The sequence below is a fragment of the Mus musculus genome, chromosome 14 (genome assembly GCF_000001635.26).
Source record: "Mus musculus strain C57BL/6J chromosome 14, GRCm38.p6 C57BL/6J".
Taxonomy (NCBI): Eukaryota; Metazoa; Chordata; class Mammalia; order Rodentia; family Muridae; genus Mus; species Mus musculus.
Window position 1 is genome coordinate 24,179,272 of NC_000080.6, and position 25,393 is coordinate 24,204,664.

The 25,393-nt window shown below is 49.2% G+C and overlaps 1 protein-coding gene across 10 annotated transcripts in view; it reads right to left on the reverse strand.

The window, feature by feature from the left end:
• Positions 1-25,393, reverse strand: part of Dlg5 (discs large MAGUK scaffold protein 5) — a 111,968-nt gene that overhangs the window by 45,319 nt on the left and 41,256 nt on the right. For 6 of the 10 annotated variants that reach the window (NM_001163513.1, XM_006519560.3, XM_017316199.2 and 3 more), the window contains exons 2-5: positions 23,027-23,095; positions 13,521-13,683; positions 11,877-12,020; positions 11,047-11,230 (exon numbers count right to left, since the gene is read on the reverse strand). In NM_001163513.1, the coding sequence (NP_001156985.1) occupies positions 11,047-11,230; positions 11,877-12,020; positions 13,521-13,683; positions 23,027-23,095 (560 nt within the window). Of the gene's footprint in view, positions 1-11,046; positions 11,231-11,876; positions 12,021-13,520; positions 13,684-23,026; positions 23,096-23,890; positions 23,955-25,393 lie in introns of those variants that run through there. The other 4 variants (NM_027726.1, XM_017316200.2, XM_017316202.1 and 1 more) reach the window with 3 other exon arrangements.

Sequence of the window (25,393 nt, forward strand, 5' to 3'; positions counted from 1 at the left end):
AGGCAGGCTGAGGCTACAGCAGGATCTAGGTTTGAGGCTGACTGAGCTACACACATTACAAATATGCCAGCCATGGCTGTGTAGCCAAACTCTGTCTCAAAAACAATAACCAAAAAAAAAAAAAAAAAAAAAACCAAAACACCAAACCAACCAAACAACCCCAACCAGAAAAACAGAGAGAATATGAGCACAAGAATCCATTCTACTGTGAATTACAGGAGCTCAGCTTCCCCGGGGGTGCTGTTTACGAAGGGAAAAACAAAACAAGACAAAACACTAGCAAACCTGAGAAGACAGGGTTTTTCAGGGGTTGCCTGTTGAGCACCACTCAAAGATCTTGGTAACTCACCACCTCTGTGGGTTTGCTTCCTTATTTCTCAAATAACAGGACAAAACCGGAAAGGCTGGCTTAGCCCCTGCAGCTCCTACAGCCCAGGAACAACCTTGCTCACCGTGTGGGCCCTGAGTTATCAACACCATCTTTGCAGCCCAGACAGTCACAACCTTGAACAGTGGGACATTTCCTCCAGAGACAGACAGGACACAGAAGGAAGGAGTGATTCAAAAGTCAGAATTAAGAGGGAGAAATGGCTCTGTGACTAAGAGCACTTGCTGCTCTGGCAGAGGACCAGGTTCAGTTCCCAGCACGCACATGCTAATTCATAACTGTCCGTAGCTCCAGTCCCAACACCCTTTTCTCACCTCCACAAGCACTACCCACATATGGGAGGCAGACACCCTGTAGGCACAACACTTATACACATAAAATAAAAATAAATAAATCTTTGAAAAAAAATCAGGGGGCTGGAGAGATGGCTCTAAGGTTAAGAACATTCGAGGCTCTTGTAGAAGATCTGGGTTTAGTTCCCAGCACCACAGATGTCTGTAAATCCAGCTACAGGGGATCCAGCACCTCCTCTGGCCTCTGTGGACACCCACAGACACATCCACACGCACATATCCACAGAAACAAGAACTTAACATTTTTTAGAAAATATAATCAGAGACCACTGATCTCTGTCTCTGTGTCCTCGTCCCCTACCCCCACCCCCTTCAGAAGCCAAGGCTGCAAGGCTGCCAGAAGCCAGCTCCACCCACCTCTCTGCGTCTTTCATTTTTCCTCTATTTGTTATACTGTTTAGAGCCTAGGTGTTAAACATATTCCAGTCTCCCTGTTTCAACTTACTGAATTCTTGGATTACAGCATGTGCTATGTCCCCTAACTTTGTTTCCTGTTCTTTTCAGAAACTACTCCTTTCAAAAAGAAATCTTAGTACAGTGAAATACAAAACTTATTTACAAAGTAGAAGGTAAGCAAACTCTCAACTGTGAGAGTTAAGGAAACACTTTACTCTCAGACAAACACTGACACACACACAAAACCTAGGAGCCATTCTGACAGGAAAATTGTCCTTAGGAGGAGGAAGGACGGGCAAGGAGGGGAGGACAGGGGAGAGGGGGAGGGGGAGGGGAAGGAGAGGGGAGAGAAGGAGGGGGAGGGAAAGGGGGAGGGGGAGGGGGAGGGGAGAGGAACAGCAGCCTGGCAGAGAGAAAAGCAGCAGCCCCTATCCTGGCAGCACAAAGCCTGCAATCCCAGCCCTTGAGAAATAGAAGCAGGACCGTCAGGCGTTCACGGTCATCCACAGCTACATGGCAAGTTAGAAGTCAGCCTGTGTCATATGAGACACCGAAGTTTCCATTCACCTCTGAGCTATTGTACAATACTCATATTTTTAAGGTATTATCAGTTCCACTAGCTAATAAGTAGTTCTTCATTTAAATATTTTACGATGTATTTTTATTTTATATGTATGAATATTCTGCTCGCTTATATGTTAAATGTACTACATGCGTAGATTACATGTGGAAACCTGAAGAGGGGGCCGGATCCCCCAGAATTGGAATTACAGATGCTTGGAAACACCACATGGGTCCTGGGAATGGAACCCTGGTCTCTGAGCCAGGGCTCTTAACGGCTAAGCCATCTCTTCAGCCCTGGTCCTTCAGTTTCCATTCCTGACTTCAAGCAAACCTGGGCATCTTTTCTGTGTTTATGAATTATCTATCTTTGTCTTCTAGGTTTGGATTGGTTTCTCCTCCATTCTATGCTGGGTTAGAACTGTCCACCCAGGCTGCGCAGCCCTCCAGGAGCTAGTTTCCTGGGTGTGTTTATCACATATCCTCTGCCTATGTGGCGTGTGTCTCACTCTCTGCAAACCCCAAAAGGATGCCCTTTGCAGTGTGTACTGAAGTTGTGCTAAGAAGGCCTCTCCTTCTTACCTTGAGATCATAACAATATCCTCTTGTTGGGACTTAAAAAAAGCATTTTTTATTTTCCCCACTGAAACCCTTGAACTCCTTTAAATATATATATTTCTATTCATAACTTGAGATGGACAGAGAATCATATCCTCTTCCTCTCCCACAAAGCACTGACTAGTGGAGACTGAGGACACCTGAAATACTCAGGAGCAGACGATGTGGACATTCTCAGACAGCGCCATGGCTAAGAAGGCCAACACTGCCGCCGCCTCACTCCCACCCCCACCCCCGACAGAAGTCTCCAGGTTCCTGTGTCTAGAGAGGGTCTGGCTTCTGCAATGGTTTGCTGTGTTGGACAAATACCTCAGATACTCCATTTAAGACTGACTTCATAGTTGGGTATGGTAGTGCAAAGTGAATTATGGCCAGGGCTGCTACACAGAGAAAGTATGTCTAGAAAAAGCAAAACAAACAACAACAACAACAACAACAACAACAACAAGAGACTAACTTTGCAAGTCTCACTTTCCAATACTCCTCTGTCTCAGGTGGTAAAACTCAAAACAAAGGCAGAGCTGCCATACTCCGAGTTGCCCACAAGAGGGCAGCAGTACGAACACAGGCTCTCCAGCTTTCATTAAGAAACCCTCATTCTCAAGGCAGCCAGCTTGGCGGCAGCACCATCTTCACCAGTCCACAAGACAACTCTGGATTCTGTGCCACTACAGCTCGTCCTTTTACTGAGAACCAGTTTCCCAAACACCCTAACTCGGAGGAGCTTAGCGCCAAGTGTGCTGAACGACCCAGGCTGTCTGGATATGCTTCCATTCCTGGTAAGGCAGGTCAGGCCTAGGCAAATGCTGATGCCAACCCAAGTGTCCTTTATGCTGCTCAGCACAGCTCGGACAATGCGGTGAGTTGGTAGGGTCCCAAGAGATTGGTGAGAGAGGGCAGATCTGCCCTGTTTCCACCATGGTTGCCTCCAGGGCACAGTGGGGTTCCCTGGGTGTAAAACCCCAAGTGAAGAGGTAATCCCAGCTCCACCTCCCTGTACCTCCTAGCCTCTGCCTTGCTACAGCCTTGGGGAGGCATCGGCTCCCACAGGACAGCATCCAGACCTTAAAGAGGCCCCCAGACTCCGAGCATTTCTCAAGTTCTCATACACGGGCTCAGACTCAAGCCTGCACTTTATCATCAACAGCCTCATAGAAACCAGGGAAAGCTGCAGTCGTGTGACTCCCCGAGACCTGGAAAAGATGCTATCTGCCAGGCCAGAGCATTTTCTGTTCATCAGTAGAAGATTATATTCTTAGTGGAAGGGCACAAGTGCACACAGACACACACTTACTTTTCTGTTGCTGTGATAAAGAAAAAAGAAAAACCCACCCTGGCCAAAAGCAATTTAGGAAAGAAATGGGTTTATTTGGCTCACAATCCCAGGCTGCAGCCCACTATAGAGTGGAAGTCAATGCAGAAACACGAAAGACCACATCCATAGCCAAGAGCAGAGGGCCAGAGAACACGTGGGCTGTGGTTGCTTGTTCTCAGCTATCTTGCTTCAGTCTCAGTTCAGGACCCAGCATAGACTGGCGCACCCCAGAGCAGGCTAGGTGTGGATGCTTGAATAGGAATGGCTCCCACAGGCTAACATATTTGAATGCTTGGTCATTAGGGAGTGGCACTACTTGAGAGAAATTAGGGGGTATGGCCCTGTTGGAGTAGGTGTGGGGCCTTATAGGAGGAAGTGTGTCACTGGGGGAAGGCTTTAAGGTTTTAAATGCTCAAGCTAAGCCCAGTGTCACATTGTCCTCCTGCTGTCTGTGGATCTGGATCCAGATGTAGAACTCTCATCTTTTATAGCACCACTTCTACCTGTATGTTGCCATGTCGCCTGCCATGAGAACAATGAACTAAACATCTAAAACTGGAAGCAGTTATTTCAGTTTCAGTTAAGAATAACTGAAAAGCCGGGGCCTAGCAAACACAGAAGTGGATGCCCACAGTCAGCTAATGGATGGATCACAGGGCTCCCAATGGAGGAGCTAGAGAAAGTACCCAAGGAGCTAAAGGGATCTGCAACCCTATAGGTGGATCAACATTATGAACTAACCAGTACCCCGGAGCTCTTGACTCTAGCTGCATATGTATCAAAAGATGGCCTAGTCGGCCATCACTGGAAAGAGAGACCCATTGGACACACAAACTTTATATGCCCCAGAACAGGGGAACGCCAGGGCCAAAAAGGGGGAGTGGGCGGGTAGGGGAGTGGGGGTGGGTGGGTATGGGGGACTTTTGGTATAGCATTGGAAATGTAAATGAGCTAAATACCTAATAAAAAATGGAAAGAAAAAAAAAAGAATAACTGAAAAATGTTATTCTTTATAATAGTTCTCTTGGTCACCATGTCTCTTCACAGCATCAGAACACTGACTATCAAGACAATCCTCTACAGACATACCCACAGGCCAGCTATTCCAGAGAATCCCTCAACAAACTCCCTTCCCAGATGATTCTACGTTATGTCAAGTTGACAATTAAAACCAAGCAACACACACACAGATACACACATACCACACACACACCACACACACTAACATACATACACACACAGATATACACTCACATTCACCCACTCACATATACCTATACCTATACATATACATATGCACACACACATATACAGAGACACACACACATGCATACATAAACACATACACACAAAGACACACAAACAGGCACACACAAATACACATACATACCACATCACACACACTCCCACATCACACACACATACACACAGATACAGATACATACCACACCATATACAACACATACACATGCACACAGATACACACATGCACACAGACACACACACACAGGTATACACACAAATGCACATACATACCACACATATACACAGAGGTATGTATACATACCATACCACACATATTCAGCTTCCCAGCTAGATTAGTGAAAGAGGAAAACATCTTGGATACCTTGGGGAAAAGTCAACTTTCATGGATCAAAAAGGAACATTTTTAAACTAGACACAGAGGAAAGAACAGAAACTCAAATGATCTGGTAGAATTGATTTTAAAAACATGTTGACTGGACTCGGATATTTTATAACAATCAAAAGTTTACCATACATACAGGGGCAGCAAATGGCTCAGTGTGTAAAGGCACATGTTTGCTGTGAAGCCTAACGGCCTGATTTGAGTTCAATCCCAGAAACCCACACAGTGGAAGGAGAGAATCAACTCCCAAAAGCTGCCCTCTGGGGCTGGAGAGATGGCTCAGCGGTTAAGAGCACTGGCTGCTCTTCCAGAGGTCCTGAGTTCAATTCCCAGCAACCACATGGTGGCTCACAACCATCTGTAATGGGATCTGATGCCCTCTTCTGGTGTGTCTGAAGATAGTGACATTGTGCTCACATAAAATACATAAATCTTTAAAAAAAAAAAAAAGCTGTCCTCTGACTCTCACACATGCCCTGTGACCTATGAGCGATGCATCTGTGTCAACTGACTTAGTAAGGCAAAAGTTCTGACAAATTAAATAGTCAGCGCATAGAATGGAGGTCAGATACAATTAACAGTAAAATAGAGCAGATGTCCGGATGTTCAAAACAACAGACAGTGCAAGGTGGCCCATGATACATTCACTGCAGAGTAAAAGAACCAAAGGCAAATTTGAGAGAGAAAAGAAGGCTTCATGTGTGTGTTACACATGAAATAGGGGAAAATGTTACAAGAACATGTGCACATGGTAGAAGTTGGTCATTTCTGCAAAATAAGACCAAACCAGTCTGGGGCGACTTCATCGCTGGCTTTTGGAATGTTCTTCTTTTAACCAAGGACTGTGTGCTGTTTCAGTAAAGGAAGAATGGTACAAAAACCCCTGGAGTTTGCTTTTCAAACCTAGGAGCTCCTCAGCATGCCTGCTACACCCCCAGAAGAGTCTAAGATGACCCATTTCCCACCAAGGAAATGAAACAAGGGCCAGCCTCAGCCCCTCCCCCACAGTTCACACACACAGGACAAAGCACCTGTCTGCAGCTCTCAGGGGACAGGGGCCCAGGCCCAGGCCCACCCTTCTCACTGGGGGTGGCCTCATTTCCTCTGAGATAAGTCATACACAGGACGGGAAGGCCCCACAAATCCCTCCTGCAAACATGCAAGTCAAACAGCCCCATTTACCCTGCAAGGGCCTCCTCTTCAGGTTTACACGGCGTGGGAGGAACCTGGCAACAAAGCTCGCCTTGTCCAGGGAGCCTGACCCTCACCTTTAGGTCAGTGGGGAGCAAGCCTGTGGCCATCCCACATCACCTGCTCTCTCTGGAGGAGCCTCCCCACTTCCTGGTTAGTGTCTGAAGGTGAGAACAAGGAGCCCAGCAGCTCATAGCCTCCACCACCTCTCCTTCTGGCAGCCTAACCTTCTCTTTTGTTGGGGTCCCAGGCTGGTACTTGCTGAAAACACAGTCTAATCAACCCGACCTGGGAGTATCCATGACCAGGACCAAGTACAACACACACAAGCCTGGCCACCAAAGGTCACAGCTATCCCAAAATAAAAGGAAGTAAATAATGCCACAGGAGTGGAGGAAGAAGAAAGGCCTTCCCATGACACATGTGGGGTGAGCAGGGAAGGGAGGAGAGAGAACAGGTGAAGACGTGTCTGAATGTGTGTCGTCATCGTCTTCATCATCATCATCACCACCACCACCCCCACCGTGATATACTTTGATACAGGGTATCACTACATTGCTCAGCCTAGCCTAGCTCACAGTGCTTTTGCCTCAACCTCCCAAGTGCTGAGCTTATAGTCATGGGCCACCATGCCCAGTAAAGATTTTTTTTTTAAATAAAATTTGCCAAATGTATTCTTTTCATGTGGAATAATACCCCAGTGAAGGGCGGACCATATTGTACTTTTTCATTCATTCACTATGGACATCTGGGTTATTTCTACTGCAGGGCTACTCCAAACATTGTCACTCCAATGCTTATGTCCCCTAGCTTTGTATGAACACCTATGTCTAGTTCTGCAATGGCTGGGTCAACTGGTCATTGCAGTTCAAAGTTCTGAAGAATGGTTTCTCACAGGGTTACCCTATTTAATGCCACTAGTAATGTCTGAAGATCCCCATTTCTGCCCACCCTGTAAGATGTCACTTTTAACTCAGCATGAACACATTTGGAATAAAAGCAGTTACTGGGTACCACACACACAGCGCAGGGTGAGCGCTTTCGACCTGGGATCACACCATTCCAGCACAATCCTGAGACCCAGTGGGCTGCCCCGAGACAGTCCCAGTCGCTAGACAGAGATGCAGGCAGCCACAAACACAACTGCGTTCAAAATTTCTCAAAGAATGGCTAGGGGTGTTGCTCAGTCGGCAGAGTGCTTATCCACAAACACAAATATCACACACAAACACACCACACACACACACACACACACACACACACACACACACACACACACATATACCTCCTGAACCCAGAAGGGCCAAGGAAAAGCCTGGTTTGCTACAGCCCCTTCTCTACATCAGGGGGAGGTGGTGGGTCCTCCCTGCTGTCTACAAGGCTTTTATTTCCCCTTTCAGGAAACCATTTCGTCAGGAGGCTCACTGATGCTACAGGAAGTTACAACCTCTGCACAGCTAAACTGTATCACACAAGACCCTAAGGAGGCCGGCTCCAAGCAAGGCCTCCTGACAACTTCGATGCACATCCTAGCTCCCTCCTAGCTCCCTGCACTGAGCCTACCCTGGGTTCTCCACAGACAAAGTGGATAGAAAATAATCCATAGAAGCACATTTTCAGCACAGTACTGTAGTAAATAGGGAGAAATTCCGAAAACGGCCTCAGGATGCATCACTAGGAGGCCAGCTAAATCAACTGCAACACTTTCTTAGAACTCAACATTGCCCTTGAAAGGGAATTTGTCCTAAGAGAGAATAATGCACATGACCTATTGGGCATGCTTTTGTGTTGTGAGATGAATCACATGTGAAGAGCTCTCTAGGCAGTGACACACCTGAAGCATCCCGGGTGATCCTGGGTCACCTCTGTGGTCACCTCTATGCAGTAGAAAGAAGCAAGCTTTCCTTTCATTTATAGAAGGCCCATAGAGTCGCTCTTCTGCTATTTCTCACAAACACATTAATTTCACAAAAAAATTTTAAAATTATACAAACAAAGTTATATGTCCCTCTCATGTTTTGAACAACTGAATCTTGCAGCCATTCAATGATGCAGACAGAACGGGACAGGAGACTGCGCCTGGGGACATGGACAAATGAAACCTGCTGGGGTGGAGAACCGTGGGGTGGGAGCATAGGACTCAGAAAGAACAAATAGGGCAAGGGGAGGTGGCTACAGAGGGATGGGTGGGACACACAGGGGACCTGCAGAATAATGACCAGGAGGTGCAGCACATGGGGGCTTGAGCCTATAGTCCCAGCGCCCAGGAGGTTAAAGTAAGAGAAAGGCAGGCTCTCAGGCAGCCTGGGCCACATTGCAAACAAGCAAAGCAACTTAGCTAGAACTGGGCTATAGTCGAGTAACTCTCGCTGCTGTTTTAAAGGGGAGTTACAAAAGTGAAAAGAATGGAAGGGGAAAGATTTTAGGCTAAGTGGAAGTGTGTGTGTGTGTGTGTGTGTGTGTGTGTGTGTGTGTGGGTGTGGGTGTGGGTGTGGGTGTGGGTGTGTGTGTGCTTGAATGCACAGGCTTCCATCGCTCAGGGTATATGTCTGTACTCAGTTATTGCTGACATCTTTTCTACTGCAACACTCTGGGAAGACTGACATCCCAATACCTACACACACACCAAGCACTCAAATCTTGCTTTGTTTGGGATGTGCGGGGTTGGTTTGTGTTTCTGACTAACGACATCACAGGAGAACCTGGACCTCACTGTCATGCAATCCCAGATAACCTCCTACCTCAGCAGGACCTAGAGAGATGAGCCACTGCACATGGCAGATGTATCCTCGTAATACTTTCAACTACCACCCCCCCCTCCCATTGAAAGGAATGAAGGATTCTTGGAAGGATAAATGGCTGGTACTAGAGGCTAGCAAAAAACTACAAAATAAGCCTGGAATGGCTGGTAAGCCAGATGCCAAGGAGACAAAAACATACAGGAGACTTATCAAAAGGAAGGAGAAATAAGCCTGAGGGGCCAGCACTGGCCAGAATATGGCTACAACACAGAGTAGAAGAAAGGGGAGGGGAGGGGAGAAGAAAGGGTTAAGGGAAGCCAGTTACAGAGGGGAAGCCTAGAAACGGCTTTTGAGGGACCAAGGAGAACAGAACCACACGGAGAGGCCAAAACCCAGCTAAAACCACTCAACCGACGGGACTCAAGGAGACAGCAAGGCTGCCCTAGTCATCAGAGACGGACAGACTGACCAACCTTAAGATCAGACAGACTCAAAACAAGGGTGTCCTATAAGACAGCTGGACAGCAACCTTCAACAGTATCAAGGCCATGAAAGTCAGGGAAGCCTTAAGAACCTAGGGAGAGCAGACAAAGAAGGATACAGCGTAGCACTCCGCTCTGAGCTCAACCCCTTACTGAAAAACACACTCTGAAGAGGACCAGGGAGATGAGGCAAGAGGAATGGAGATGAGAAAGAAGCCAGGGGTGGAGGAGATAAGTCAGTGTGTTATTTGCACAAAGATGTCAAGAGAAAAATCAATGTGCCTTACAATTAATATGCACTTTAAAAGGACTCTTGCGGCTGGCACAGCTGGACGGGTCTGACGCTCAGATGGTGGTGACCAGGTGATGCTGGCATTTGCATTTCTGACACAGTAAAAGATCCTTGTTTGTGTTTGGGTGATGAGGTATCAGCCACACTGGTAAATGCTGCCTTGGGTGTGGGGCATGGGGCTTACTCTAGCATGCTTGTAAGCATCCTACAAATCTATAGTAAGTTCATAAGTTTCAGAAGTAGTTTCCTAAGATTTAAAAATCATAGGCCAGCAGAAAGCAATAAGGACATTTTACCAGGTAAAACTCAGGTTGAAACTCAGCACACCAGCTCTTCTGAGAGAGCCCCCCGCCACTCTGCTCTCTATCCCTTAAGGACTAAAACTGCTACAGGGAGAAACTTTTCCCTTGAAGGATTCAGTCTCCCACCCCCACCCGCAGTCTGTCCTGAGCCCTTCTTTCCCACACCGCTGGTCAACTTGTCAGCTTCAGCCTGTAAGCTCCAGGACGGGAGAACTTGCCAACAGAACACACAGAGAGCAGGCCTGGCAAACTGCCACTCAGTCTTCTGCCAGGGGGAACCGAGAGTTGGACAAGGTGAAGAGTCCACCTTGGGATGCAGAGAACAGGAGGAAGAAAGGCCACATGCCACCCAACATGATGACAATGACACCACTCGTCTGGGGTCTGCACGAGCTCTCTTCCTTACAACCTGCTTCCCACTTGGGATGTCACATGACCCCTACAAACCAAACAGACCACAGGGCCTGCAATGCCCCTGAAACACTCACAACAGGCACCTGTGATTATGTGAGTAGTCTGTCTTCCTCATAGGACCGCAGCTTCTAGCAGAGCAGGACAGTTTGTTTGGCGATACTCAGGTTCCCCAAAGGAAACAGACTTCCCAGAAATGCTTGTAAATGCTCACACAAATAAGCAATTGGGTGCCAACTATTTTGGGTGACAGAACAGGTGGTTGAATGAGGGAATGGATGGAAGGGCAGATGGATGATGGGCAGGGAGGTGGCCGACTTTGGCCTGCCCCCAGCTGCGGAGTCCTACCTGCTGCTGCTGGGCCCGGAGGTCACCTATCTCCTTCTGGTCCTCTTCCCGGAGCCGCTTCATGTCCTCCCAGGACTGCTGCAGCAGATTGCGCTCCCTCCGCAGCTTCCCGTTCTCCCGTCTCAGCATGTCCACATCGTCCTTCAGCTGCGTCTGGTCACTCAGGAGCCGGCTGTGGAGGGTGCTAAACCCCACGGAGACACTTAGCCCTGACCAATTTCTCCCCACACTCCATCCCCAGGTACCCTAGGTCCCCAAAGAGATCAAGACAGTGGCCGTAGGAGCCAGGCCCACAGTGTTCAGCAGGAGGCCAAACCCAGAGAACAAGCAAACTCCAAAAAGACTCAACCCCAATTCAGAAAACCCCAACACCAAAAGGAATACAAATACTCCCAAGGGAAGGAGATCGTCCCAACCTCAGCCTATATGCCCTGGGGCCTAGTACAACAGGGCAGGTAAAGGGCAAACACCCTCTCGGGGAGGTGAGGAAAGAACACCCCAGGCTGCCTGGCCCATGAGTAAGCTGTAGTAAAGCCCCAAGCCAGAGATCCAGAGGTCTTGGGCAGGCTGACCCCTGCCTCATGTTTTTAAATCTCTCTCTCTTTTCGTAATCTGCCAGCTTCTAAGACTGATAAGACAATGTTGGGAGGGGCTAACCATCTCTTTCATGCTTAGTAAAACTGAGTCCAAGAGGCACAAGTCCTCTTGCAGAAGGAGGGCCACTTGCTAAGTAAGAGAGCCAGAGCCCTGGACTCTCCTGTCCACAAACAGAGAAGGGCAGAAAGTGGCTACTTCACAAGTGCTGGGGCCTCTCCCAGCATGACACTCACTGATAGAAGTCTGTCTCCTTGGCCACCTCCTCGCACCTCTTCAAGGCGTTGGTGTGCTGGTTCTGTAAGCTCTGCAGGTCCGACATGGCCCGCACACACTGGATCTTTAGCCTCTCATAATCAGGATTCAGCCTGTGGTAGGGCCTGGCCCCAGGAGCAAAGAACCCCATGAACACAGGCCTCGGGGATCACCGGAACTCAGGCTGTGTACTGGACTACCCAGCCCAGGGGATGGCGCATCCTGGCTCCTATGTACTGTGACCTCCTGGTGCTTATGAAACTTGTTATCCTGGCTGCAGGCAGCAGAGGCAGGGGTGCAAATGGAGGGAGCCATGGCTTCCTTGAGTTCCCTCAGTATGCCTGGAGGGGCAGACTAACTATCTCTCTCTGTTCCCAGGAGTCTATGCCACAGGTCTGGGCTCATCAGAAACTGCGATGCTGCTTCGCCTGTCTTCAGAACAGGGACTGTCCACCCTCTGTGCTTATTCCGACATGGGTGCTGGGAACACATAACCAGTATTTCCAGGGAGGAGCCTTAGCATCAGGATGGCTTTATCAGCTCCCCAGGGGATTCCAATGTCGCGCCAAGGTGAGCACAGAGGCGAAGAGCCATGTTGCTGCAAGTGAAGCCCCAAGCCTCAGCAACACAGAAAAACTGAGAGACAGGCAAATCCTCAGGCCCTGCCAGGGAAACCTGACTCCCAGGAGCTGGAGGGAGTGATGGGAACCCTGCATCCGGCCCTTCAATGGGCTCTCTGGGGAACGCTGCTGCATGGCTCCCTACGTCCGGCTGAGCAAACACTTTTGCAAAGAGAACAGATACTAAGACTTCCAAGGATATTTTCTCCAAAAACAAAAGGATACCAGGTAAAATGTACCTTTACAAGACACCTACATGTCAAGAACGACATAGGGGTTTTCAAACCACAGAAAGCTCTAGCCTGCAATGCCACAGGCTGTGGTCTTCAGGGAATTAAGCATCATGGGGCCTTCATGTGTCTGTGCAGGAGCACACATACACTCAAATGCACAGGCAAACAGTGGAACGCAGCAGAAGTAAGATTCAGAGTAAGGCATACAGAGTAAGGCTTCCTGCCTCCTGCCTCCTGCCTCCTGCCTCCTGCCTCCTGCCTCCTGCCTCCTGCCTCCTGCCTCCTGCCTCCTGCTTCCCCACGGAAGGCCTTACAGGGCCAGAGAGCACCTACCACACAATCACGTGTGAGGCAAGTACCAACGGCAGGAAGGCTAACCTAGCTCCTCTGAGCTATCACAAACTCCCTGAGCTGGGCGATCACAGAAGCTACTGCTTATCTGGGTTACCTCAAATGTATGATCGAAACACACATATAACCCACCTTAATCCCTAATTTGTGTGATTACGTCATAGGCTCTTATTTTCACTTGGAGAAGGCACACACACACACACAGAGAGAGAGAAAGAGAGAGAGAGAGAGAGAGAGAGAGAGAGAGAGAGAGAGAGAGAGAGAGAGAGCTCCCCCACCCAGGTTTAAGGTTCTGCACATGGGTAGTATTCCCACACAACCCTGGATCTGAAACCTCCAGAAACCCAAGAAGCTAAGGGGAGGAGCTTGAGGTATCACAGTGGTGTCTGAATGGTCTTTGGGGAGTTGGGACAATGCCTACCTTTTGTCAAAGGTGGCTCCATGGGTGGCGAAGGCCAGGCGCTTGCGTAGCTCATTCCTCTCACGGGTCATCAGCCTTAGTTGAATGGAGAGGTTCTCCACCGTGTCATTGGCCTGCTGCTCGGTGAGGAGGGGTGGTGGGGACGGTGCCTTCCCAGTAGTCCCTGTGAGTAGGTAAGCACAAGGTGACATGCACTCGGGCACACTCCCAAGGTGCCAGCACTGTTCTGACATCATGGCTTGCCCAGCTACTCATGAACAGTAGTGAGCCCTAGGCCTTCCCACTGCGTACTGCAAGGTACCAAGTGAGAACAGGCCCTGTCAGCTGCTGCAGGGATACCCACTCCTGCAAAAGCAGGTCTCACCTCAAGCTCTCTTCACAGATGAAGCTGACACCAGGGTCTAGACTATCGGGGAAAAAATCATATACTTCTGATGGTCTTAGGAACCCCCAACCATAAATTGATTTTTACTTCACAACTGTAATTTTGCTAATCAGCAGTATCTCAGTTCCTAAGAACATCAGGAATATGTGTTTTTTGATGGCTGTGATCCACCGGTTGAGAGCAGCTGGTCTAGTCTATCTGGTCCTGGCCAAGGACCCTGAGCATAGCCACTCTCTCCCCAGCCTGGATTTCACATCTCTAGGATGGAGTCACTTATGGCACTAATCCTTACCTGCCCTGAACATCTGGACATGCTCTTATTATCCATATGACAAAGGAGTCAGGAGAGACTGCCCCCAAGCCCCAAGCAGAGGCCCGAAGAAGATGGCATGTTGGAGCAAAGTGACTACTCCAAGGAGCCCGACAACTGCCCTAAGCTGTCTGGGACCCACAAGCCATATCCCCATCCTCTCTCACCATGGCTAGACATGCAACTTAGTCCTTATTGCAGATCCACTGCCTCTGGACCTGCCCAACCCAGCCTAGGCATGTTGGCTTGGAGAATGCTGACAGTTCACAGCTTATGTGATGCAGGTAAATCCTTAGGTATCTGTGGTTAACTCACACCACACCCTCATCACCTATGCCCAAGACCGGAAGCATATAAATGTCTTACTTTTTTACAAAGGACAACAGTCACTGCTGTCTCTAACCAGATCTAAACAGATCTGTAAGAACCCAAAGACAAAAAAATACTTCATCCATAAGAATTAGATCATGGCCCTTTTACGGTTAGCCCCATCAGCATGTCCACCTAACACCTCACCTAAGTCTTGGAGATCTGCAGTCGGTTCAGAGGAGCTCAGAGCACCGGTCTCATTTTGTGAACGTCATGGGGGGGGGGGTGACTCACCCCTGAGGTGTGGCACTTGTCTCCCCAGTGGAACCAGACATTCAAAGAGTATGACATTCACCATTTATCTGTAAGGCCCTGACCAAACCCCTCTGATCCTTGTTATCTGATGGCTCATACAAACCAAATGTCAATTAAATAAAAAGTGAGCCTTGTCTCTTCCAGGGGCCCCAGGGAGGACAGGGAGTCCCATGTGGTCAGAGGTGACTGAATTTGTCATGGTTATGAGGTGGAAGCCTCAAGCTCTTATCCCAGGATATGTTAGCATCCCAGCTGGAGATTCCCCAATCGCCTGAATCCAATACTCCTAAAATATATTCATTCTAATTGACTATGAACGTGACTGAATCTGGAATAAACTAAGAGACACGCCTTTCCTAGAAACAGCATTGCTAGGAAGGATCAGCTGAATAGGGAAGACCTGTCCCACCACTGTGGACTGTAGTTCTGATATAAAGAGGTAGGGGAGGGGGCTGTGGTGGTACAAAGTTGCTGCCTTCTGCCTGCCTTTGCTTCCTGCTGGTAGAACCGTTCTTAGCTGACATCAGATCCCAGCTTCTTTGGTTTTCCAACATGGACTAAAGGCTGGTGGCTGTCTAGGAATCCCCCAGACCTTCAGCGCCAATCCAGGGCTACTAAGGCATCCATCTTTGTGACCAGAGCATCTGGTCTCAGGGACTAGTTGGGAGGACCTGAGCCAGCTGGCTACCCGACACAAAGTGGGTACTGACGTCTAGGGAATGCAGCCAAGGTGTTCGGGTCTGTACTGCACCCCATCCTCATCTCATTAGTCCCCCAACTGCCCACCAGGGTTATCTTAGCATTATCCATGAGCACCTGACACCCACAAAACAGACAGTAACACATGGGTCCTTACCCCTAGCCCCAGACTCAGCTCAGACCTAGGTCTTAAGCTACATTGCTTCCCAATGAGACTAGACTCCTTGGGACTCTACACTCCACTTTCAACCCCACTGTCTCCCCCATTACCTATACCAAATACAGAAGCACAGGGGGAACATAACTAGGTGAGGTCGGTCAGGTCTGAGACCCCAGCAAGAAGCAACCTTTCTGAGTTAGCTCTGATGACTACAGCAATTCCTAGCAGAGACCTCAAGATGAAGTCCACGATGTGCTCAGCCAGGAAATTCTAAAGTAAACCAAGTGGTATGAAAATCCTCTCTGGCACCATTTAAGTGAAATAGTCTCGGGCCTGGGAAGATAGATCAGTCAGGACACAACTTTCTTTTTTTGTTTTGTTCTGTTTTGTTTTGTTTTCGAGACAGGGATTCTCTGTGTAGCTCTGACTGTCCTGGAACTCAGTCTGTAGACCAGGCTGGCCTCCAACTCAGAAATCCTCCTGTCCCTGCCTCCTAAGTACTGGGATTAAAGGTGTGTGCCACCACTGCCCGGCTAGGACACAACTTTCTTAACAAGCATGAAGACCTGAGTTTGAGTCTGTACAAGCCATGCAGAGCTGCCAGGCATCTACAGATAATATCAGTGCTGGAGAGGCAGAGACAGACGATCCTTAGGGCTGGCTGGCCAGATGGTCTAGACTAACAAGCAAGCTCCAGGCCAGTGAGGCGTTGCCTCAAAGGAGGTAGAAGGAATCATACCAAAGGTTATCCTCTGGCTTCTACACACACACCTATACCTATGCATGTGTATTCATACAGAAAGGTATTCATTTTGATTTTTTTATAAAAATTTTCCCATGCTTTCCAGAGTTGGAAAGCATGAGCTAAGGGTGATGTAGCCCTACCACACAATAGTCACCCCAAGTCTCCCAAACCTACATGGCTGATCATTCTCCAACAAGAATACACAAGCCTCAATAGCAAGAGGAGCATCAGACCAGGCCCAGGACTATGGATACAATAGCCACATGCTGTGAGCGTGAGTGATGGGAAATGCAGCCACTGCTGCCTTGAGTGGCAGTGGGAGTGAGCACTGCACAGAGTGAGCACTTCACGGGAGTGAGCCCTGCACGGGAGTGAGCACTGCACAGGAGTGAGCACTGCACAGGAGTAAGCACTGCACAGGAGTGAGCACTGCACAGGAGTGAGCACTGCACAGGAGTGAGCACTGCACAGGAGTGAGCACTGCACAGGAGTGAGCACTGCACAGGAGTAAGCACTGCACAGGAGTGAGCACTGCACAGAAGTGAGCACTGCACAGGAGTGAGCACTGCATGGGAGTGAGCCCTGCCTTGAGTGGCAGTGGGAGTGAGCCCTGCACAGGAGTGAGCCCTGCACGGGAGTGAGCACTGCACGGGAGTGAGCGAGCAAGGGATAAAACAGATCCTATTCTCCTCTGCCCTGCAAATCCCCAGTTCCTCTGCCACCACACACTGCTGAGAATCAGTGTGCAGCTAGGCAGTGGGGTAGACAACTGGCTGTAGGCTCTTTGCTTCTGTCTCCCTCATCCCTCAGTCCATGCTCCAGGTGACCCTGAGGCTTCCTCAGGTTTATTCACTGCAGGTTTGCAGGCTTGATTTCGGATTCATTGAGCCTGTAGTGTCAGAAGCCAAGTAGAAAACTAGCACTAGCCAAAAGTAGTCAGCTGGGGGGGGTGAGAGGGGGGCAGCTCTAGGTCCTGGCTGCTGAAGGTGATACCAAGCAGGGATAGAACATGGGCACTAGACTCACCAAACCAGACTTACAGACATCTCAGGACCACCCAGAGCTGGTAGGAAGGACCTGGTCCTCTGCCTCTCCTGGGCAACTGCTTCTTGTAGCACCTGAGCTGTACTAGAGAGTGCATGCCACATACAGCTGCCAACTCAGAAGCCTAAGGGAACACAACTAGCAAACACAAACACACTCACACACACTCAGACTCCCACAGACACGCGCACGCGCACACGCGCACACACACACACACACACACACATATATATACACACACACACACACACACACACACACCTACCTCCTAGTGGTTGTACTATAATGTTTTGGCATCAGACACTTACTATATCCCTAAGGGAATCCCCTCAGGGTGACGTGCAGGTGCCTCCTGCTGGCCTCTTTCCTGAAGTAAGTGAAAGCAGAGAGCTCCCAGCCCAGCAGCTGGAGCCTTGCCACTTGCTGGCTCTCTGGCCAGACACACTAATGCTCTGGAATCCTCCAGTGGGGTCTGTTTTTCAAGACACACTGTGCCTTCCCCAGAACCATGCCTTTCTTGCTTATTCCACAGGGACTGAAGACCAGCTTCCTTCTGCCTCTCTCAGGTCTCTCTGTGTTCGACTCTGTCACTCCTCTCTCATGTGTAGCCTTGTGAACATGCTCAAGTGATCTTTATAGGCACAGCACTTCCTGCAAGACAAGAAGGTGCTCCCACAAGACTAGAGAACATCAAAAATGCAAGAATGTCAAGGGCTTCCTTGGGATACAATAGACTGTCATGGAGCTTTATAGCAGTGTGTGCATGCGTGTGTGTGCATGCGTGTGTGTGTGTGTGTGTGTGTGTGTGTGTGTGTGTGTGTGTACAGGGGCTGGGGACATAGCCGACTAGTAGTGAACTCACATAGGACACATAAGGCCCTGGGTTCAGTCCTATCACTGTAGAAACCAGTGTCATAGAGCATACGTATGATTCTAGCACTAAAGTGGACAAGTCAGAAGGATCACAACTGTAAGTCATCCTATAATGAGTTCAAGGCCAGCTTAAGCTATATAAGGCCCTGTCTCAAAAGATAGTGGATGGATGGATGGATAGATAGATAGATAGATAGATAGATAGATAGATAGATAGATAGATAGATAGATAGATTAAAGAGATAGATAGATTAAAGGCTGTTGGGGAAGAAACTACTGAGGTCACAGGGACTATTCCCTGCCTCCCTGCTGACTTGGCTCCTCCCCCAACGGAAGCCACATTACCCTTTCCAGGAACCTTCCCTGGAACACAAGGAAATCCCACCGCACCAGTCCTTCCCACGAGCCAAGGCTCCATCTCTCTGGTACATGAGCAGCCTCCCACTACTTCCATCTGCAGGGAGCTGAAGGCTTCCAAAACAGTGACTAGGAGTGTCTCCTCCCGACTCTCTCAAGATGAGAAACAAGAGACTTCTGCAGAATTGGGTCAGAAGCCTAAGAGTGCACTAGGAGAGCTCTTCCGCACAGCTGACAATAGGATGGGGGTCCTCAGAGAAGCCATGTGACAAGCTGATGAAAGCTATCCCCCAAGAGGCCTCCAGCAGAAGGACACCGTGGCTACCGTGATGCTGACAAAGATACCTGAAGTAAACTCTCAAGCACCTAGAAAAAAAAAAACAAAACCTCCCAGGCAGAGTGTGGTACCCCAATCCTGGAGTTAGGAAGTTGAGGCAAGATAACTGCCAGCCTGGATTACATTGTGTGATTCTGGGGGGGTTTGGCCTAGTCGGGAGAGCACTGGCCAGCATGTATGGAGCCCTGCATTTGGCCCCACCGCTAGCATACACTAGATGTGTGTGGTACACATGTAAGCCCCAGCACGAATCAAGTAGTGACAAGAGGGTAAGAAATTCCAGATTGTTTTTGTCTACACAGCGAGTTCACACCCAGCCTGGGACACATGAGACACTTAGACTTGTTAGTTTTCATTTAACTTGACACTTAGACTAGAGTCACCTGGGAGAGAGACTCTCAATTGAAGAACTGTCTTGCTCAGACTCTGCCATGTCTGTGGGGGAACTGTCTCCGTTACTGATTGACATCGGAGGGCCCACCCTACTGTGGGCAGCACTATTCCTTGGGCAGGCAGTCCTGGACTGTATGAGAAAGCTAGCCGGGTGCAGAAGGGAAGGAACCACGAAGCAGCCTTCCTCTGAAATTCCTGCCTCTCCTCCTGCTTCAGTTCCTGAGTCCCTCTGTGGTGAACTTTCAGTTACCCGGAAGTGTAAGCCAAATAAACCCTTCCTCCCCAAACTGCTTTTGGTCAGAGTGTTCATCACAGTGCAACGACACTGCTTCAGAACAAGACTGAAAGCGCTCTACCTCCAGTCTTAACGTACCAAGGCCTCCTCGGTGAATACAGCTTGCCCTTCACCGCTGTTTCATCTGGAGATGAAGCAGGAAAGTGGAGGTGACCTCTCTATTCTAAGGACCTTTTCTTACCTTTCCTAAGGCACACATAGAAAGACCAACTAAAAGTGGGTATCCATCTGGCCTTATGGGCACCACCACCCCACTGTGCCAATGGCAAGCTCTGCTTCTCACTGGAAGGCACTGGCCCAGCAAGAACTGTCTAGCCATGAGGAGAATTAGCCTGGTCTCCTCAATGGACTAAATGTAGCCCATCACAGACATTTCGCCTCTCACCCAAGTATGGTGGACTAACTGCAGATGGTCAGCCCTACCGCAGAGTTTCAGATCATTAGATGGTCAGGAACCTGGACACCTGGTGAGTACCCAGGCAGGTGGCACAGGGTTGGGCTTGTGCCACAGGCATAGGGCCACATCAGTGACACTGTTGCCCTCAATGAGAAAAGATCCTCCCCAGGGCTCCTGGGGAAGGTATCTCTGATCATATGGAACCATTACAGGAACTAGTTGTCTTGTTCATCTGGATTGTCACCTGTGACATCCAAGATGGAAACCCCTGGCCATAGGTGGCTACAGAATCAATTCCATGTGACTCGGGTAAACGAGAAACTAGAAATGTCACTACATTTAAAGGCATTTATACGTAAAGAGCCACTTGGCAGTAGCTCCATATTGGACCTCACAGCTCTGGGTGCTGTCAGGTCTGGCTGTGACAGCTAAATTGCTGTTGTAGGCAGCTCGCCATAGGCTCGAGGTCACAAAGCCCCATCCTCAAGTACCCAGCCTGATCATGCCTACTATATGAGGTCACACATTTCCTTACTGGTTAAGGGAGTGGGCGTGGGTGTTCAGCTGTGAACAGAAGAGAAAGAAAAGCAAATCTTGGTTCCTGGGAGCTTGAGAGGATTGACCACAGGAATACGACCAGCTCTTGCGTGAAAGAACTGGGCACAGCCAGTGCAGGCTGAGCTCATGATAGGACAAACATCAAAGGTTTGCTCTCAGCCTGTTCATGACTCTCAAGAAGTATCTGGGGACAATGCTGACCCCAGCACAAGGCTAACTTGCCTTCAAGTTCAGCCCACTGAGCTAGGCATGGTGGTTCATGCCTGGACTCCTTCTACTCAGGAAGCAGTAGCAGGAAGACCAACCAAGAGTTTGTAGTCAGCCTGTGCTACATAGAGACCCTCACAGGAAAATAGAAATTCACCTCCTGCTCATTCTCAAACTGCTGCCATGAGCAGTAAATGCATGCAGGAGCAGAGCCTGTCTCTGGAGCCCCTGCGAGATCACACATGTTCCTTGGAAAGCTGTCACTGCCAGCTCAGAACGACAATGTGAATGTGTCTACAGGAGTTACTGGAGATCAGAGCAGCAAGACAGCGGAAACAAACATCCTCCTGTTTATCCTGACAGCCCTGGTCCTGAAGAGCCAGACCCATAGGCCAACTGTAATGCGAGACTCTGGAACCTCCTTCCTGAATTCTGGACACCATGACAGCTATGAGGTGGCAGTGCTCTTTTCCGATGTGGAAGTCCTGATCCAGGAAAAAGAGAATGTGAAATTTAGAAACTGTTTTACAGATGAGCAACTTGAGGCCACAGTGGACAAGACAGGTCTTGAACCTGGTGTGATTAGAGTGTCCATAGCCCATGCACACGCATGCGCACAAACACACACACACATGTACATGGAAAAAGAGACAAAGAGAGACAGGGAGAAGAGAAGTGGAGGGTGACAGGGCAATTCATGAAGAAACCATGAGAATTGCCCACAAACTCTGTCCCAAACCCTTGAGAGCACAAGACCTTGCCAAGTCTCTGATCTTGGACTCTGACCCCTGAGATCTGTGAGACACATGTCCATGGCTGAAATCCCAGTCTGTGAGACTACACTAAGGCAACCCAGGAAGATACACTCAGAGGCCATTCCTGGCTCCTGCTTGCCTCTGATCATACTGCCCTCCCATGCTCTAAGAGATTATTGTAGTTTCTATCCTGAGATCCAGCAGGCAAAGGCTCACCCCATGCCCTACACAGTACCTGGTATAAAGAGTTCAGAAAGTTGTAGCTGGTCTTTGCTACTTTATGGGTTCTTCTTTTTCCTGCCATTTACACACACACACACACACACTTGAAAGGAGAGAAAAAAGGATAGAAGAGGAAGAGAAATTTTTCTCTTATTTTATTTCTATTTTGAGCACAGCTACTAACAAACTGCAACCAATCCCTCTGAATGACCAACCAACCCCACTTATGGGGCCCTAGCATTTATGTACCCTCAAAAAGGTCCCAGAATTCCAAATTTCACACAATTGAAGAAACTATCTCCAGTTGGCAGCACCATGCCTCTGCTAGAGCATGAGGCAAATCACAGTCAGCTGCTGTGGACAGTCCGAAGCAGCCCCGTATCCCCATACCTGGGATTCAGACAAAAAAACGCATTCTTATAACATTTCTGTGTTTTTTAAAGAAACCAAAATTCCAAAATTGTCACTACAGAACGTGAACTGACAGAGGGATGTCAGCTCAACTGGTTCAGGAAACTACGTCATGGTACTTCCCTCTGTGGATGTCACCTTTCCCATCTCTCTGTAGCAGGGAAGCGCAGTGACTAGACCTAGATCTCCTGTGCTCCTTCAAGTTCATAAACTCCATGGCCACACTAAAGGAGTCCATACATCACAATTATATAAAACATCGGGGCTTCCAATAGAGGGGTGCAACTCAGGGCAAAGGTCACATGAGAAGCTCAGGAAGAGCATATGGCCTCTTGCCAGCACACAGACCTGAGTCAGGCCTGGTCTCACTCTCCAAGGCTCAGGAAACATCCATTTCAGCATGGACTAGCCTCTTTCCTAGGACAGCACATGACTCCTACTGCAGAGGACAAGCAGGAGGGGTCAAGCTTAACAAGCAGCTTTTGGGGGGCTGGACAGACTCACTGCTCACACCCTAAAGAAGTGATAAGGAAGGCAGACGTGTCTCCCACACCCACCTCTCTAATACCAAACCCTGACTGTTGTTGACAAAAGAAAACGAGAACTGTACCATCAGAGGAGGACTTCACACATAATCAGATAGAGGACTGCTGACCCGTGCCAGGGACCTCCTCCCAGGCCATCCCTGCTCAAGATCCAAGCCACAGCCTTGTCCCCAGGAAGGAAGCACTCACCCACACTGCTGAGGGAGCTGCTGCTCTCCGAGTCTGAGGGCATGATGGACAGGACGCTGTAGGTGGACCCTGGGGACAGAAAGGGAACCAATGTCACTAACCAGACAGGCCACTCTGCCACAGCCCACTCTGCTATGTCAGCCCGCTACACCAGGCCTGGGAACCTGTAGCCAGGTCAAGAGGGAGATGTGGTGGGCAGACTTGGCACCTTGTGCCCACCTTTTTTCTTCACACTCACACCCTGCTGCTCTGAGCAGTTGGTAGAGGGAAGTCCAGGCTGCCAGCTGCCTTCTGTCCCACATGACTATCTGAGTTTCAACCCCAGAGAGGAGAGAATTGACTCCACAAAGTTATCCTGTGACCTACACACACACACACACATGCACTCATGCACTCACATGCCCATGCACACCCAAACACACACACAATAATAATAATAATAATAAAGATAAATTAGTAAGCCAGGCAGTGGAGGCACACACCTTTTATCCCAGCTCTCAGGAGGCAGAGGCAGGTGGATCTCTGAGTTTGCGGCTAGCCTGGTCTACAGAGCAAGATCCAGAATAGCTTGGGCTACACAGAGAAACGCTGGCTCAAACAAATAAATAAACAAACAAACAAGCAATAAATAAATAAATAAAAAGAGTAAAAGCATAGTCAAAAACATGGCTCAAAAGGAAAGAGTGCTGGCCACCAAACTTGATGACCTGAGTTCAATTCCCAGGTCCGACAAGTGAAAAGGAAAAAATACTGTCTTCTGCAAGTTGTCCTCTGACCTCCAGCCACATGCTATTACACTTGTAAGGCCTCCCCACACACTGAACAAATGTAATAATAATTTTAATAATAAAAAAGTGAAGTTACCTAAAAACTGAAGAGCAATCACAACGCTGCCCAAACTGAGAGTAGACATTTTGTTTGATGTGATTCCCACCTGGGGGAGGGTAGGAGCAGGGGGTGCGCAGGCCCCCAACGTCGTTCAGCTACTGTGTGCATACCGCCATCAGGGTTTAGTCTCAACTATCTTTCAATACTAGGTGCAGCCTGCCAGCTTCAGGAATAAATAAGCTATGTGTTGAGATGCTGGGTCAGCAGCACTCGGCATACTAAGCAAAGCACCTGGCCTCCTGGACCCTGGGTCCACCCTGTGTGAGGAGGAGGCTGGGCCTCACGAAAGCTCCTGCCCCCTTGCATCAGTGACATGTCACACTGATGTGAAAACCAAGTGTGCATATTGCTCTCTGAGGCCATAGCTGATGCAAAGTTAAAGAAGAAGTCAAAGCAATGCCAGCCACTGGGAGACGGCACGGTGGGCTGCAGAAAAGCATGCCAGGCAGGGGTGGCAGGTTACCCAACACAGCACCAAGGGGAATGTCTTGTTCCTAGAACCAGGTGGCTGAGCACAGCTAAGGTTTTGCTGTAGGGCCCCTGAACAAGCCTTGGGGCTCTGACATTAGAATGCTGTGGAGAATTACCCAGAGGCAGAAGGGGCCAGATGTGAAAGATTCTCTTCCACCTCAACTCTTCCCTGCTTCCCCAAGACCTACACACTCTCAGAAGGAAAAAAGTGTACAGAGAGAGAAATGTGGTGGGGGTAGGTATGAACAAGGAAGGGAAATGAGGAAGGAGACTTGGGGAGGCGTAGCGTCATAGTGAGGAAACCTCCATGGGGGCAAAGGACACCCCAACCCCCAGACAGAGGAGACTGAGTAAGGACAAGATTCCCCAAGGAAGATCAGGGGGCTCCAATACAAAGGCCTGCCAGGGACTTGGCAGGCCTCCCTATCTGACAAGATGAAGAGGGAGAAAAAAACTGGACAAAATACACTGGGGGTGGGGGTTGGGGGCTGGGAACAGGAGCAAGGAGCAAGAACAGGCCAGTGAGCAACAGGGGCCAGTGGCCTCAACACTGAAGTTTCCCGGCCGCTGAGGAGTCTGGAAGTAACAGGGTAGATAACTAGTGTTCCAACAGGACAGTCCTAGGCTGAAATGTGTCCTCTAGCATCTCCACAGCAGGTGATGATGATGCCATACACAGAGGGAAGGCAGCAGGGGGATCTAGTGCTCCCCTGGAATGGCTGTCACAGGGCCATTTGTACATCATTTGCAGGGCACTAGAACTAAAAATATTCCATCCATCTGTGAAATTCCATGATGATGAAGAAGAAGAAAAGGAGGAGGGGGAGGGGGAGGGGAAGGGAAGAGAAGGGGGGAGGGGAGGGGGAGGAGGTGGCGGCAGCAGCCATGTTCATGCCCCTGAATCTCAAGTCCTCCGTACCCTAGTATCCACTGGCTTAAAAGTTCATGACTGAAGCTGACCTTGAACTCCTGATCCTCCTGCCTCCGTCTCCCAAGTACACTGTCACA